The following is a 13,290-nucleotide window of genomic DNA, read 5'->3' on the forward strand; positions in this document are numbered from 1 at the left end:
TCTGGAAGGGCTGCGCTGGGCACGTGGGGCCCAGGGTCTTCCTTGTGTAGCCCAAGGGGCCCCTGCACCATGGCAGCCGGAGCCGCAGGGCCCAATAGGGCTGCTCTCACCATGGTAACAAGCCCCACAGGGTCTGGTAGGACGGACCATTGCCACAAGCCCCCCAGGGCCCACCATGGCTGCCTGGCACCATGGCAACAGAGCCAGGGCCCGGTAGGGCTGCTGTGGTGACAAGCCCCATAGCATCCAATGGGGGAGCCTGGCGCCATGGCACCAAGCCCCACAGGGCCCAAAATGGATGACCAAGGCCCTGGGCACAAAGGGCCAGCAGGGGCCATGCCGCTAAGTCCCGCAGGGTCCAGTATGGCTGCCTGGCATCAAACCCAGCGTGGGGTAGAGCTGCCCTGCGCCACAGCAACGCCCAGCAGCTCTAATGGGGCTGCCTCGCACGGGGGCCCAAGATGGCTGACCCGTGTCATGGCAACAAGCCCCACAGGGCCCAAGCTGGCCACCGGGTGCCACAGTAACGAGGCCTGGGGGCTCCAAGGTGCCTGCCCCAGGAGCCAGCGAAGCAGTGGCGCTGCCCTCAGGGGAGCACTGCCCGGGGTGGGCGCTGAGCTCGAGGCCGAAGGCTCCAAGATGGAGGTGGCCTCAGGCTCGTAGCCCGTGAGGACAGCAGGGAGCCCAGGACGCCAGAAGGTGCTACGGCCTTGGGGAAACAGGCGGGGGCTGTGGATGGAGCCCGACAGCCCGTCTCAGGCCCTTCTCCACCCCCCGAGCTGGGGACACTCGGGCAGCCCAGCTCCCTCCACCCCAGACTCAGCCGCATCCTGGCAGTGACCTCGGCCCCGCTCCATCCTGGGCTTGAATCTTTTATTGCTGGGCTCTGACGGTGCTGGGGGGGGCAGGTAGAAGCCCCAGATGCCCCTTTAGTGGTGGGGGGCATTTAGCCAGGCAGCTACCCCATCTACATGAGAGGGGAAGGGGGAGGGCAGGAGGGGGTGCAGACCCGCCTTGGGGGAGCTCACAGGAGTGTGGACTCGATGCCTTTGCCCCCCCAGTCCTCCTCCCCCTGCCCCCTCAGCAGCCCCTCCAAGCTGCCCCAGCCCCCCAAGCTGCCCCCTGCCCCCTCCCACGGTGCTGCCCCAGGCTGGGGGGCCGGGGGCCTGGCGTGGTCCGGGGCAGCCTCGAGCAGAGAGCTGGCCGGTGCCTGCGGGCACAGGAGTGCAAAGGTTATTAATGCCCCCACGTTGCCCCTGCCCTAGAGGTCACAGCCATGGGGCCCCCCACTTTTTGGTGGTTCCCCCCAGTGCCCACTTACCCCACTCCTCCCCATACTCCTCCCAGGGCCTCCCAATACCATCTAGGATCCCCTCAGTACTACCCAGTGCATCCCAATACCCACCCAGTACCCCACCAGTGCGTTTCCAGTGCTTCCCAGTACCCCCATAGTACTGCCCAGTACCCTCCCAGTGCATCCCAGCACCTACCTGGCACCACCAGTACCCTCCCAGTGCTTCCTACCACCACATACTACCCCTGCCAGTACCCCCCGCCACCCGTGCCTCCCAGGATCACCTGATACCCGTGAAGTACCTACCCTCCCAGTGCCTCCCCCACATCCTAGCAGCCTGCCCTGTCCCTGCTGGCCTCACTGTTCCCACACCCCTCCCCCAGCCTCTTGGTACCCGCCCCCTGGCACCCTCCTATCTGCCCCCCCATGTACCCCACACTCACATTCAGCGCCCCCCGGGGCACGAGGGGGCCGGGGGCCCCGATCAGCCGCTCCAGCAGCTCCGCAACGTGCTGGTTCAGTGCCTGCCTCTCGGCTGCCATGGTCTGGGCCTGGCGGGGAGGTGGGACGCAACAGGCAGTCAGCTCTGGCAGGCAGTGGGGGCTGGTGGTTAGAGCAGGGGCTGCTGCAGCGCCCCGGGCGCTCCCCAGCTGGGAAGGGGTGAGAGCAGGAGGGTGCTGGGAGCCCGGGCGTCCCGGCTCCGGGAGGGGAGTAGGGTCTGGGGGTTCGAGCCAAGACAGACGGGTTCAGGCCTCTCACTGCTGAGATGCAGCCACCTCTGGGGGGGGCGTCCTCAGAAAACCCTCTCTCAGAAGGGCAATGCAGCTAGCCCTGGGTGGGGCGTGGGGCCCCGTGGCTATGGGAACCCAGTTACCCAGGGGTCCGGGGGGGGAGATGGTGGCAAGTCAGCCCCCCCCACTGCTGTGTGTCTGTCATTGTGCCCCAGGCCCGTTCCAGGCCATCGTGCTTACGATGGAGAGAAGCTTCTCTTCCAGGAGCCGGTTGCTGCGCTGGGTGCTGCTGTAATCCTCTTGCAGTCTGGAGACAGACACGGGGGGAAGGCAGGTGAGATGTGGCTGGCTCTGCGGGATGTTGGGGCTGGGGCCCCGATGCAGCTGGCTCTGGGGTGGGCTCTTCCAGCAGCCAAGTACAACAAATGCAGCCACCTCTGGTGTGGGGTGGGGATACAAAGCTGGGCTCTGGGATGCAGCCACCTCTGGGGTGGGGGGGGTATCACCAGCTGAATATAACAGAGATGCAGCTGCTTCTGGGGTGAGGAGAGTATCAGGGATGGGGGTACGGAGCTGTGCTGTGGCTGGCTCTGAGATGAAATGTGTCAGCAGCTGAGTGGAACGGCTGCAGCCACCTCTGGGGTGGGGGGGTGTTGGCAGCTGAGTATAACAGAGACACAGCTGCCCCTGGGGTGCGGCATGGGAAAATAGGGGTACAGGGCTGCCGTGCAGCTGGCTCTGGGGTGGGACATGAAAGCGACCAAGTAGAACGCATGCAGCTACCTCTGGGGATGTTGCTGCCCCAGGCCCTGCCTCCTTGGGGCGTGGCTTAGAGAAGGCCCCGCCCCCAGACACCTGTCCCGCATGGGTCTCACCTGCTGAATTTCTCCTTCAAGGCCTCCAGCTCGGCCCAGGTCTGCTCCAGGCCCTGCTGCCCCCGGGCCGCCTGCCTGGGGGCAGAGAGAGGGGCGGTGGGGCGGGAGCAGGGGGTACCCGGGCACCCCGACGCCTGGGGTCTCTACCAGCGGCTGCTCCCGGCGCTGGGGAAGTGGGGACGCGGGGAGCTTGGCTGAGACTCAGTGCTGTCTTTGCCCCCCAGCCCCTGCGGCCCACGCGGGGGGAGCACTCTACTCACTGCGGCGGCTCCACGTTGGCCCCCGCCTGCTCCAGGTCCTGCGTGGATGGACGGACAGATGTGGCAGTGCCCGGCTCCGCGGGGCAGAGAGGGGTAAGGGGTTGTATCGGGGGGGGAAGGGTTTGCCCCCACTGCCCTCCCAAGGGGAGGAGAGCGCCCAGGCTCCCGCCCCTGCGGCCCCTGCAGCTGAGAGACCCCAGGGGTCCGGGTGCTTGGTGCCCCCTCACTCTGCAACCCCGAACTGCCAGAACAGGGAGGGAGCCCGGGTGTCCCGGTCCCGCCCCTGGCTGTACCTGCCCCCCCACGTGACTGCGGCCTGGGATGGGGGAGTGATGGGGGGTGTCAGGGTCCTCCACGGGGCAGCGGGGTTCCTAGGACTCTCAGGCTCTGCGGGGGGGCTGGGAGGGGCTGGGGGGAGTAGGGTGGGCAGCCGGGGGGGATGGCTGCATGCTGTGGGGCGTGGGGCTGGCAGGAGGGAATAGGGTTGGGAGGGCTGGGGCGGGCGGGGGATTGGACAGGGGTTCGGGGAGTGTCTGGGGTCTTGGGAGGATGGGGGGCATCTGGTGAGGGGCAGCTGCTGGGCGATGGGGTCTGGGGGTGGCTGGAGTCGCAGGGGAATGGGAGGGGAGGGCGGGGGGCTGGACGCAGGCCTGGGTTGGGGTCTAGGGTTGCCTGGGGCCACCGGAGGACGGCGTGAGGGGCTGGGGGGGTCTATGGGAGCGGGGCTGGGGGTACTTGGGGTCACAGGAGGATAGGGGAGGGGTTTTGGGCAGGGGTCTTTACTGGGTGCAGGGATAGCAGGGGTTACAGGAGGGTGAAGTGGGGGTTGCCTGGGGGCTGAGGGGAGGGGTCCCCCTACCTTCCCGCCTCTCCTGGTTGCTCTGTCCAGCCGTTTCACTCCCGCGAGCCCCCCGGCCTTGGGAAGCCCCAGGGGGGGCCGCGGTGGGGGCAGGCAGCTGCTGCTGACTGCTTTGGGGCGCCTGGCCCGCGGGCTCCGCTGCCGCCCGCCTCCCGCCCCCAGGTCCTCGGGCACGGACCCGCGGGGGCTGGAGGCCTTGGACTCGGAGCTGTCCGTGGGGGGGGACGTGGCCGGCGGCGGGGGCGCCCTCCAGCCCAGCCAGCCCAGGCGCGCGGGGCTCAGCACCCGCTGCGTGATCTCGTCCAGGAACTCGGAGAACCGCTGCTTCTCCTCGGGCCCCCTCTGCCTGGGGGGAGCCCGGGGGAGCCCTGCCTCGGAGCCGGCGCCCCCCAGCTCGGAGCCGGCGCCCCCGCGCCCCTCCAAAGCCTCCACGGACTTGGCCTTGTGCAGCGCCCGGACCACGGGGCCCCGCCGGCCCCCCAGCCCCTTCTCCATGCTGGCCGGCTTGTAGAGCCGCACCCGGGGGGGGCCCAGGAGATCCATGCTCTGGCTCTGGCCCCGCTGCAGCCGGGAGGCCGCGGCCAGGCCCCCGCCTCGCCGTGGGGCGACCCCCATGGACACATCCAGGCAGGACCGGGCGAGGCGGGGGGGGCAGGTGCCGAGGTTGTCCCGCTCCAGGCTGCCGGCCGAGGACCAGGAGGCCAAGGAGGCCGAGGAGCCCGACGCGGAGCGGGAGGAGGAGGAGAGGGGCCGGGGGAACCGGGCCCCCGTGGCCCCCTGCGGCGTGAAGAACTTCTCCAGCACCTGCAGCTTCCCTGGGTCGGCCCCATCCCAGCCTGTGGCGGGGAAGGGGCCGGGGGGGCCAGGCCTGGGCCTGGCGGGTGTCCTGCGCTCGGCCATGGCGGAGGGGGTCTGCGGCTGGCCGGACGCGGGGCTAGCGCTGGCTCCGTGCGGTGGGATGTCGATAGGATGCGCGCTGGGGCGTGGGATGGAGCTGCCTCCCCCCCACCGCCACCGCCACCCAGCAGCTCAGCCCATTAACTCTCCCAGAGCTGGAGCGCTCCGGGCTCCCAGTCCTTGAACTGGGAAGACTGGTTTGACACAGCCGCTGCCCCGTGGAGGAGCAGACAGCAGAGCTGGGCACGGGTCCCCTGGGTGCCTGGGTCTGCTCCCAGAGACCCCAGGGCAAGAAGCTTGTCCCTACCCCGTGCCTCCAGTGGGAAGACGGGGCATGGGCAGGGCTTTGGGCGAGGGCTGGGGGTGGTGCGGGGCTGTGCAGTACCCAGCTCTTGGCAGGTGGGGTGGGCTGCAGTGCCCGGTGCCCCCAAGCATGGCCAGGGAGTGGGGGGTCTGCACAGTGCCTGGTGCCCCAGGATCTCGGCCTGTACAGCACCCAGTGGCCCCTGATCTCAGCCAGGGAGGTCTGCAGTGCCTGGTGCCCCCCGATCTTGGCCTGTGTGTGGGGGTTGTACAGGGCCGGGCACCCCCCACACAGACCTGGGCGGTGACCCCATCTCTCTGGCGGGGCACACAGGAGAGACGAGGATACCGTGCTGCGATGGGAAGGGAAAACCTGTTTCCTTGGTCACATCAGAGTAGAAACAGGCTGCAGCCATGATGCCTGGGCTGCCTCCCCACTCGGACAGGGGGCTGGGCTCTCTCCCCTACCTGGGCCCTTGTGATGTGTCTCAAGGCAAAGCCCTTCAGTGCTCTGCCCCAAATTGGTCAGTGCCTCCCCCCCGGGGTGTGAGACAGCCCCCAGGGCTAGAGCTGAGTCCAGTGCAGCCCCTGTTCTTCCTCAGTATCATAGCCCCCCCCCAATTAAGCATCTGTTCCCATTTACATGCTAGAGTGAAATCAGCTCCTGGAGTTGCGACTGGATGGGTGGGTTTCCCAGGCCCTGGCAGGGCAGCTGGGGCACAAGGTGGTTGTAGAGGAACCCGGTGCTGGGATGCAGCTGGCTCTGGGGTGGGGCTAGGGGCCCCTCGGTGCCATGTGACCAGCTCTGGGGTGGGCATCAGGGCTGGGAATATGAGGTCCCCCCTCAGGCTTAGGTGTCCCATTGGCTAATTAACACCCACAGTTATTCATTAACCCACTTCCACAGTATGATGTGCCCTCCGGACGGAAGCTTTCCCCAGAGACAGCGGCAGCATCTTGGCACCAGGGAACATGCCCCATCCCAGAAGCAGCTGCATCTCGGCAGCAGGTGAAGGCTCAGGCCTGGCCAGTCCTCACAGCTCCTGCCCCTTTGGATGAGCCAGCCCACCCCCTCCCCAGCTCCACGCCCGCAGCAAGGGCCCCCAAGGTCAAAGCCAGCAGCCGGGCTGGGGGAATCGATGGGCCCTGCCTGGGGGTTCATCCATCAGGAGCAGTGATGAGGTTAATTAGCAGCTCCCCTCTCTTCTGCTTTGCTGTGGTTTTGTCCCCCCCAGCGCCCTGCTCTGGCTGGGCGGCAGGAGCAGGCATGGGGCCATGGCACGGGGGAAGGATTTGGCTGGTGGGGGGCTGCCTGCTGTTAATGGAGCTGCCAGAGGAAACATCACCCATTGTGTTCAACAGCCAGTTGAAGGCAGGGTAGGTGTGCACCTTGTAGACTGATCCATGCAGATTGCTCTCTCTGTGCATAGATGGATCCTCCACGAATTCATCCAGGCCCCTGCTGACCCTGGCTCTGCCCTCTGCCACTGCCTGTGACCACGAGCTTCACACCTTAACAGAAAAGGTCAAATCTTGTTCATTTTAAGCCCGTCACTGACTCGTCTCAGCAGGTTCCCCCTAAGGCCTAGCAGGTCGGAGAAATGACGGAGGAGTGGGGCTGGAAGGGAAGTCCAACCCCCACTTGAGGCAGGATCAGCCCAGTTCAAACCATCCCAGACCAATCCAGCATCTCAGCTCTGTCAAACCACTGTCAGCCCCGACAGCACCAGACATCGCACCCCGACCTGCCATGGGGAAAGCAGGGGGATCACAGCAGCCCAGGCCCTGCTGCTGTCAACGGTTGTTACTAGACGGCTCCAGCGCCCCAGGCAGAGGCCATGTCCCTGCTACAGAGGAAGGCAAAACCCCGTCAGTCCATGGGGTAAAATTCCTTCCTGACCCCAAATGTAGCATCAAGGTGACCCCAAATGGAGAGGCAGGACCCACCAGCCAGAAACTTCTGGGTTCGGTCCCAACACAAGCACTGGTCCAGCCCAGCTGCCGCTCCCAGCCGGGGCTGCAGCCAACACCCAAGGCCTCAGAGGGAGGCTTCAAAGCCCTGACGCATGGAGCAGAAATGGGGGCAGAAGGGGACAACTAGTCCAGCCCAGAAGCCTGGGAGATCCGCTAGAGCACCCGTAGGAGACTCACTGACCAACAGCTCCCTGCTCACCTGGCCCAGACCCTTCGCCTGGACTTTTAGATTGAAGACTGGGCAGAGGGCACACCTTGGGGACTAACACGTCTAGAGACAGGCAAGGCCAGCCTAGATGCAAAGCAAACGAAGGCATTTGAACACAAAGGGATTCCTGTGTAGCCGCTGTCTGCCAGGCACCCAGGGGAGCTCACGCCCAAGAAGGGCAGTCTCCCCAGTCAGGCCTAATGGAGAATCTGAATCCCCGCTGTGCCTCCTGCTGTTGGGGCCGCGGGGGTTTAGGGAGGTTCCTGCAGGGGTCCCTTGAGGCGACACTGCGAGATGTCTCATCAGAGCATCTCCGGGAGTCCACCCCCTGCCCCGCTAGCCACAGACACAAGACCTCTGGGGCTGCACTGAGGGTGTCTGGCAGCGAGCTGCTACCTACCTGGCCTTGGCTGGATCCTGCCAGAGATCCGAACCCACTGACGCAGCCACACACATCTCTGCCCCACCATGACAGCACGTCTCTGAGGTGCCCCTGGCTGTCAGGCTCTGGCCAGGACCTGCCACTTCCAGAATAGAAATGAGAAGCAGCCGCCAATTCTGGGCCTATCAAGCCCCTTCTCCAGAGAGACTTTGCCAGGGGTCCTGGGAGCCACAGGTTCCTGGCTCTGTCCCCCAAATGCAGCTGGGGTTGAACAGAAACTGCCACGGGAACAAAGCAAAGCCTTTAATGAGGCTGCTACAAAGCCTGGACTCGGGGGGCTGGGAGGGCCAGCACAACTATTTACAACTGGGGTAGTTTTGGGGGGAAGGTTGGGGGAAATCGGGGTCACTCCACAGTGAGGTCGAATTTCTCGGCCTCTTCAAACTGAGCATTCATCTGTGCAGCCCACTCGTCCAGCTCTGATACCTGCCGAGAAGGGAAAGAGTGTGAAAAGTCCTTGCCCCCATAACACCCTCCCTTTGAGCCTGGAAGGGGGTAAACAGAACTGGTCTTGGGAGGCTCTGGAGGCAGGGGAATCGCATGAGGCCCCCCCCCACCCCCCCGGGTGTCATACTCACATCAATCTGCACCACCTTCTTCTTCTTGCGCTTCTCCTTGACCATGGCAATGCCGGGCAGGTCCGTGTCCAATTGCCCCTTGCTGGGGGCGTCGGGAGGGGAATCGTGGGCAGTGGGGACGGGGGCAGCTGCCGTGGGAACGGGGGAGATATCGGGGGCCAGCAGCAGTGCAAAACCAAAGAGGGAGCAGCGCCGGTCGGGCGTGGACGTGTCCGAGAGCCCCGAGCCGGGGGAGAAGGTGGTGTCCAGGCGGCTGTAGGAACGACGCACCTTGCGAGCCATCAGGGTGTCCCGCTCGTCCAGGGGGGGAGAGGTGCGGGCTGGGGGCTTCTCAGCCGGGGTAGACAGGACCGCGCTGCTGCTGATCTCAACCAGGGGCTTCTCTGCTGGGGCAGACGGGGCCACAACGCTGCTGACCTCAGCCGGAACGTTCTCCTTGCCACTGCTGGATGAGATCTGCAGAGATGGGGAGGCTGGGACCTGTGGAGCTCCTGGGGATACCATCTCACCCAATCCCCACAGCCTGAGGGATCCTCCAGGCATCACGTAGGTGGGAGCAGCCATGAAGAGACCCCCTCCCTCCCACCCCACACAGCCGGAGAAGTGATAAAGACTCCTGAGCGGGTCGGGCCTGGCTTCTGACCGCAAGAGAGTGCCCTGACATGGCCTGTCGATCCCCTCAGAGCCTCCAAGAGCTGGGGGAGAACACAGGTGTCCGGGCTCCCAGCCTCCCCCGCTCCAACACCCCCAGCCCTCACTCCCCCACCCCTGAGCAGGGAGAGAACCCAGGCATCCCGACAGCCAGCCCCCGGCCTAACTGAAAAGCTTCCCTCCTGTCCAAAGCTGGAAAAGGACCCAGATATCCAGGGCTCCCAGCCCCCACTCCTCTCCCAGAGCTGGAAGAAGATCCAGGCTTGCCCGTGTCTCATCCCCCAGCCTCCACTCCCCCTCCGGAGCAGGGAGAGTCCTCAGGTGCCCAGGCTGCTAGCCCCCACCAACCACCCACCCCTCCCTGAGCTGGAAGTGCACCCAGGCGTCCGGCTGTCATCTCTAGCCACCTGACCTGTGGGCCTTGCCACCCTCTCACCCTCCTGGCCGCCCTTCAAAGTGCCCTGCCCCCATTTTACAAAAGGGGAGGGGAGGCTGCGTGCCTCAGTTGCTACACCCTGCTTGGCCCCCCCTGGCATTTCAGAGAGCCGGCAAGCACTTACCCGGGGGCTGCGCCGTGGAGCAGCAGCTGCTTCAGCCACCTGGAAGGGAAGAACCAAACAGAGCTGTCCTCATGCAACCCGAGCCCCACGGCCCAGCACAATCAGTTCTGTGCCCAGCTAGGCAGACTGGGGGGTCAGCCTCCCAGCAAGAAGTAGGGGAGTGTAAGCTGCTAGAGGCAGATTCTGGGCAGACCACATAGCAGCGCTGACCACTTCTACTTCTGCTCCTGGCTTTGGCGAAGGACCCACTGTTCAGGGCTCTTGGCTCTGCTGCCGCAAGGCCAGTAGATAACACCTGGAGGCCACCCTGGGCTCGTTAGAAACGTAAAATGGGCAAAGACTTATATAAATAAGCTCTCTCTCATTTGCAGCATGTGCCTGCTCCTGGGGCTATAGCTTCTGACTAACGCAGGCCACCAGATGTTCCCCAGCCTCGGACGGCACCTCACCCAACGCTGCACTGAAGGCATCTGTATACAATATCAATGGTCTGGTGAAGTCTGGCACATACACCACTGGCTGGGTGCAGCGGGCTTTTTTAACTCTTAGAAATGCCTGCTCCGTCTCAGGCATCCAGCTGATCCTGCTTGGGGCCGCATCCTTTGTTACCGCCGACAATGGCGTGGGGGTGTCTGAGAACCTGGGCGCCAGGCACCGACAGCAGTTGGTGAGTCCTAGGAAAGACTGCATCGGGTTTTTTGTCTGTGGCCTTGGGTACTCCTGTGGGGCTTGAACCTTGTCTATTAGTGGCTGGATTCGCCCTCCTCCTATGCAGGATCCCAAGTACTGGGTCTCTTTTTGACTTGGGCACATTTCCTTGGATTTGCCGCTAGCCCTGCACACTGCAGCTCCTGGAGTACAGCATTAAGGTGCTTTAGATGTTCCTCCCATGACCATGAATAAACTACCACATCATTGATGTAGGCCGCTGCATAGTCCCGCTGCAGAGCTAACACCTTGTCCGTCAGCCTTTGAAACACTGCAGCAGCCCCACGTGGCCCATGGATTCGCATAACCCCTAAGGGTGGCAAATGCAGGTTTTCCCAGGAGCGCTCTTCCACTGGTATTTGCCAGGTCCCTTTTAATAGATCAAGGGTGGATATGAAACACTTCTGCCCCCCATTTTCTCTGGCAGATCTTCCACACACGGCATAGGGTACGCATCGAAGTGGGCCACGTGATTAACTTTTCAGAAATCAATGCAGAGGCGCATGGCCTGATCCTTTTTGGGGCCCATGATGATAGGACTGCGTCTTTCACTCCGCAATTCCCTAATGACCCCGTAGGCCACTGTCTGCTCCACCTCTGCAGCAGGTCAAAGTGGGAAAGTCCTGTGGACCTCTCTGGAGCTTCATGGTATGCAGATATTAAAGGCCTGGGTAACTTGTCGCACCGTTGGGTGTCCTGCCAACTGCTATTTTTAGCGCGCTTTTTAAAATGTGGTTAAACCGTTCAAGAAGGCAGCTCATGTGCAGGCGGTAAACCAAAGTTCACAGGTGTTGAGTCCGGAGTGTTTCACATACCTCCTTAAAAACCCAGGCCATGAAATTGTTTCCTTGATCTGTTAAAATCTCCTTTGGCAGGCCTACTGAAGATGCACAAGAACTCTTCTGCTACCTTTCCCATGCTTGCCGACCGCAGGGGTACTGCCTCCAGATACCGGGTGGCGTAGTCAACCAGTAACATAATAAATTGGTACCTGGGGGCACTCTGTGTCAATGAGCCAACAATATCTACTGCTGTCAAATGGTCCTCCATGAGTGGCATGGCCACCATGGGTGCACATGATGGAAGGGGTAGTGAGGGCTTGGTCCTCACAGTGGCTCCTTAACCCCTGGTCACCCTAGGCTCCAAGCAGCCTGCTCCCTGCCAGGCACAGCTCCCTGAGGCTGCTTTCAGTGTCTTTTATCCTTCCCTGTGCTGGTCCATGTGGCTGGTTCTGGCTCATCCCCACTCACCACACCTGCATTAGCTCCCTTGCTGGGAGACTCACTGCATCCCAGTGAGTCCTTCCAGGTCTGGGGTGGGCGTGACAAGGTGCTCCCAGGGTGTGGGGCTGTTCAGACTCCCCCACACCCACCACGAGAGGGTTCTGCCTTGTTACAGGCTGGGACTCAAACTCATTCCTTGAGCGCTGCGGAGGGCAGAGACCAACCCTGCCCAGCCCTAGGTGCCTGCCAGCCCTGTGAAGAGACAGGCCCCGTGCCCTGGCAAGTAAAACCTCACAGCAACAGCCACCGCCTGGGGTTTTGGGGTCCCCTCATCTCCACCAAACTGGGAACCCCCCTGCCACTCTGAAAGTGAAGCGGTCCCAGACCGCTCTCAATCCAGGGCCTCTCGCTGACTAGGCTGCTATTCAGCTTCAGGACAAATTTCTACGCATACGGGTGTCACACGTGTATGTGTGCGTGCACAGGGGGAGAGGGAGCAGGATCGGGAGCCCCATGCGGGCAGGACATGGGGAGCCTCTGATGCCATGTGCAGTGGGTGCGAATGCAGTGCCTCGCTGCCATGGCAATGGGGTCCCGACACATGGGCTGGGCAGCACAGAGGGAATGGAGATGACCCCCCCCTCCAGCTGCTAACATGCGACACGCACGCACACACCAACATGCACAGACACAGATATCCCCGCAGGCGGCTCAGGGCCATGGTGTCTCCCCCCTCCACACACCTGCTGTCTCCGGGGCTGGATCTTCTTCAGCACGATGGGGCGCTTCAATGTCAGGGCTGGCACCTGCAGACAGGGGAGTGTCAGATGCAGCGAGGAGGCAGGGTGCCGTGGGCTCCCAGCCTCCTCGGGGGGCAGAATAGGGAGCGTCCCCAGCTCCAGGGGCAGGGAGAGCCTGAAAGCCAGGACCAAATGCGCCCCCGGCTCAGCTCCAGACGCGGTTGCCCCAGCCTGACCTGTCTGCCCAGGACCCGAGGCTCCGAGCTCCCTCAAAGCAGCAGGGAGAAGTCGCAGAGCAGAGGTCCGGGGGCGGGGGACTCACCGGGCTCCCAATGCGCTTCCTCTCGGCCAGGGGCTTGCGCTGGGCGGGCGGGGGGCCGGCGCCGCGCTCCGACCAGCACCGCGGGGCAGGGGGGGCCAAGTCTGCGGGCAAGGGAGGAGGGGGCTCAGATCCCGGCCTGCGACGCTCCCGAGATCCCAGCCCGAGCCCCTGGCTTCACACCCCACCGCGGCCCTAGCCCACCCCCTCTGCCCGTGCCCCAAAGCCTGGCCCCAAGACCCCGGACACCCCCAGGCCTCACCGCCGCTGCCCAGACGCGCCCCTCCAGGGCTCCCCCAGCTGCTCCACCCCTCTCCCCCCACTCCCAGCCCCCACTGTCCCCCTCCCAGGACCATGGCGCGCGGATGACGCCCGCTCACCCCCCAGGGCCGCCCCGGCCGAGCGCGTCCGCCGCGCCGCCATGGCCGCGCCCGCTGGGCGCCAAGCGGAACGCGTTCGAACGGCCCGCCACACCGCACCGGAAGTGACGACACTCGCAAGGCAGCGCGAGCGCCGGAGGCTCTGGGAGCAAAACCTCGCGAGACAGCCGGGCCGCGCATCCATGCCGGCTCCCGCGAGATCCCTCTCTGAGGCTCCCTCGGACATCTCACGGGGTTTTCCTTTCCCGCGCGAGACTTCCGGGTTCAAGTTCCTGCAGTTCCAAGGGG

At 64.2% G+C, this 13,290-nt stretch overlaps 2 protein-coding genes across 2 annotated transcripts; both read right to left on the reverse strand.

Annotated features, from left to right (window-relative positions):
• Positions 1-869: 869 nt before the first annotated feature.
• Positions 870-5,590, reverse strand: LOC149860518 (uncharacterized). Its single transcript, XM_090055083.1, has 6 exons — positions 4,020-5,590; positions 3,161-3,198; positions 2,901-2,975; positions 2,266-2,332; positions 1,738-1,845; positions 870-1,210 (listed from the first exon to the last, which is right to left on the reverse strand). Exons 1-6 carry the CDS (start codon positions 4,917-4,919, stop codon positions 1,025-1,027), a joined length of 1,374 nt encoding a protein of 457 aa, XP_089911209.1. The 5' UTR covers positions 4,920-5,590; the 3' UTR covers positions 870-1,024.
• A 2,482-nt stretch (positions 5,591-8,072) lies between these two features.
• On the reverse strand, positions 8,073-13,282 carry CDCA5 (cell division cycle associated 5). The gene is made up of 6 exons (XM_090055124.1): positions 13,003-13,282; positions 12,626-12,726; positions 12,307-12,369; positions 9,633-9,671; positions 8,422-8,877; positions 8,073-8,269 (listed from the first exon to the last, which is right to left on the reverse strand). Exons 1-6 carry the CDS (start codon positions 13,226-13,228, stop codon positions 8,189-8,191), a joined length of 966 nt encoding a protein of 321 aa, XP_089911250.1. The 5' UTR covers positions 13,229-13,282; the 3' UTR covers positions 8,073-8,188.
• Between the last annotated feature and the right edge of the window lie 8 nt (positions 13,283-13,290).

The sequence above is a fragment of the Crocodylus siamensis genome, chromosome 6, assembly GCF_052110815.1.
Source record: "Crocodylus siamensis isolate JL-2025a chromosome 6, ASM5211081v1, whole genome shotgun sequence".
NCBI classification, from domain to species: Eukaryota; Metazoa; Chordata; order Crocodylia; family Crocodylidae; genus Crocodylus; species Crocodylus siamensis.

Bases quoted from the DNA above. Each gene is read 5' to 3' on its own strand.
- LOC149860518 (XM_090055083.1), bottom strand. From the start codon at position 4,919: ATGGCCGAGCGCAGGACACCCGCCAGGCCCAGGCCTGGCCCCCCCGGC. The intron at 2,976-3,160 runs GTGAGTAGAGTG...CTCTGCCCCCAG, and splicing joins GCCAACGTGGAGCCGCCGCA to GCAGGCGGCCCGGGGGCAGC. The intron at 1,211-1,737 runs GTGAGTGTGGGG...CTGTGCCCGCAG, and splicing joins TGCCCCGGGGGGCGCTGAAT to GCACCGGCCAGCTCTCTGCT.
- CDCA5 (XM_090055124.1), bottom strand. From the start codon at position 13,228: ATGTCCGAGGGAGCCTCAGAGAGGGATCTCGCGGGAGCCGGCATGGAT. The intron at 8,878-9,632 runs GTAAGTGCTTGC...CCATCTCTGCAG, and splicing joins CTCCACGGCGCAGCCCCCGG to ATCTCATCCAGCAGTGGCAA. The intron at 8,270-8,421 runs GTGAGTATGACA...CCTTCTCGGCAG, and splicing joins AGAAGGTGGTGCAGATTGAT to GTATCAGAGCTGGACGAGTG.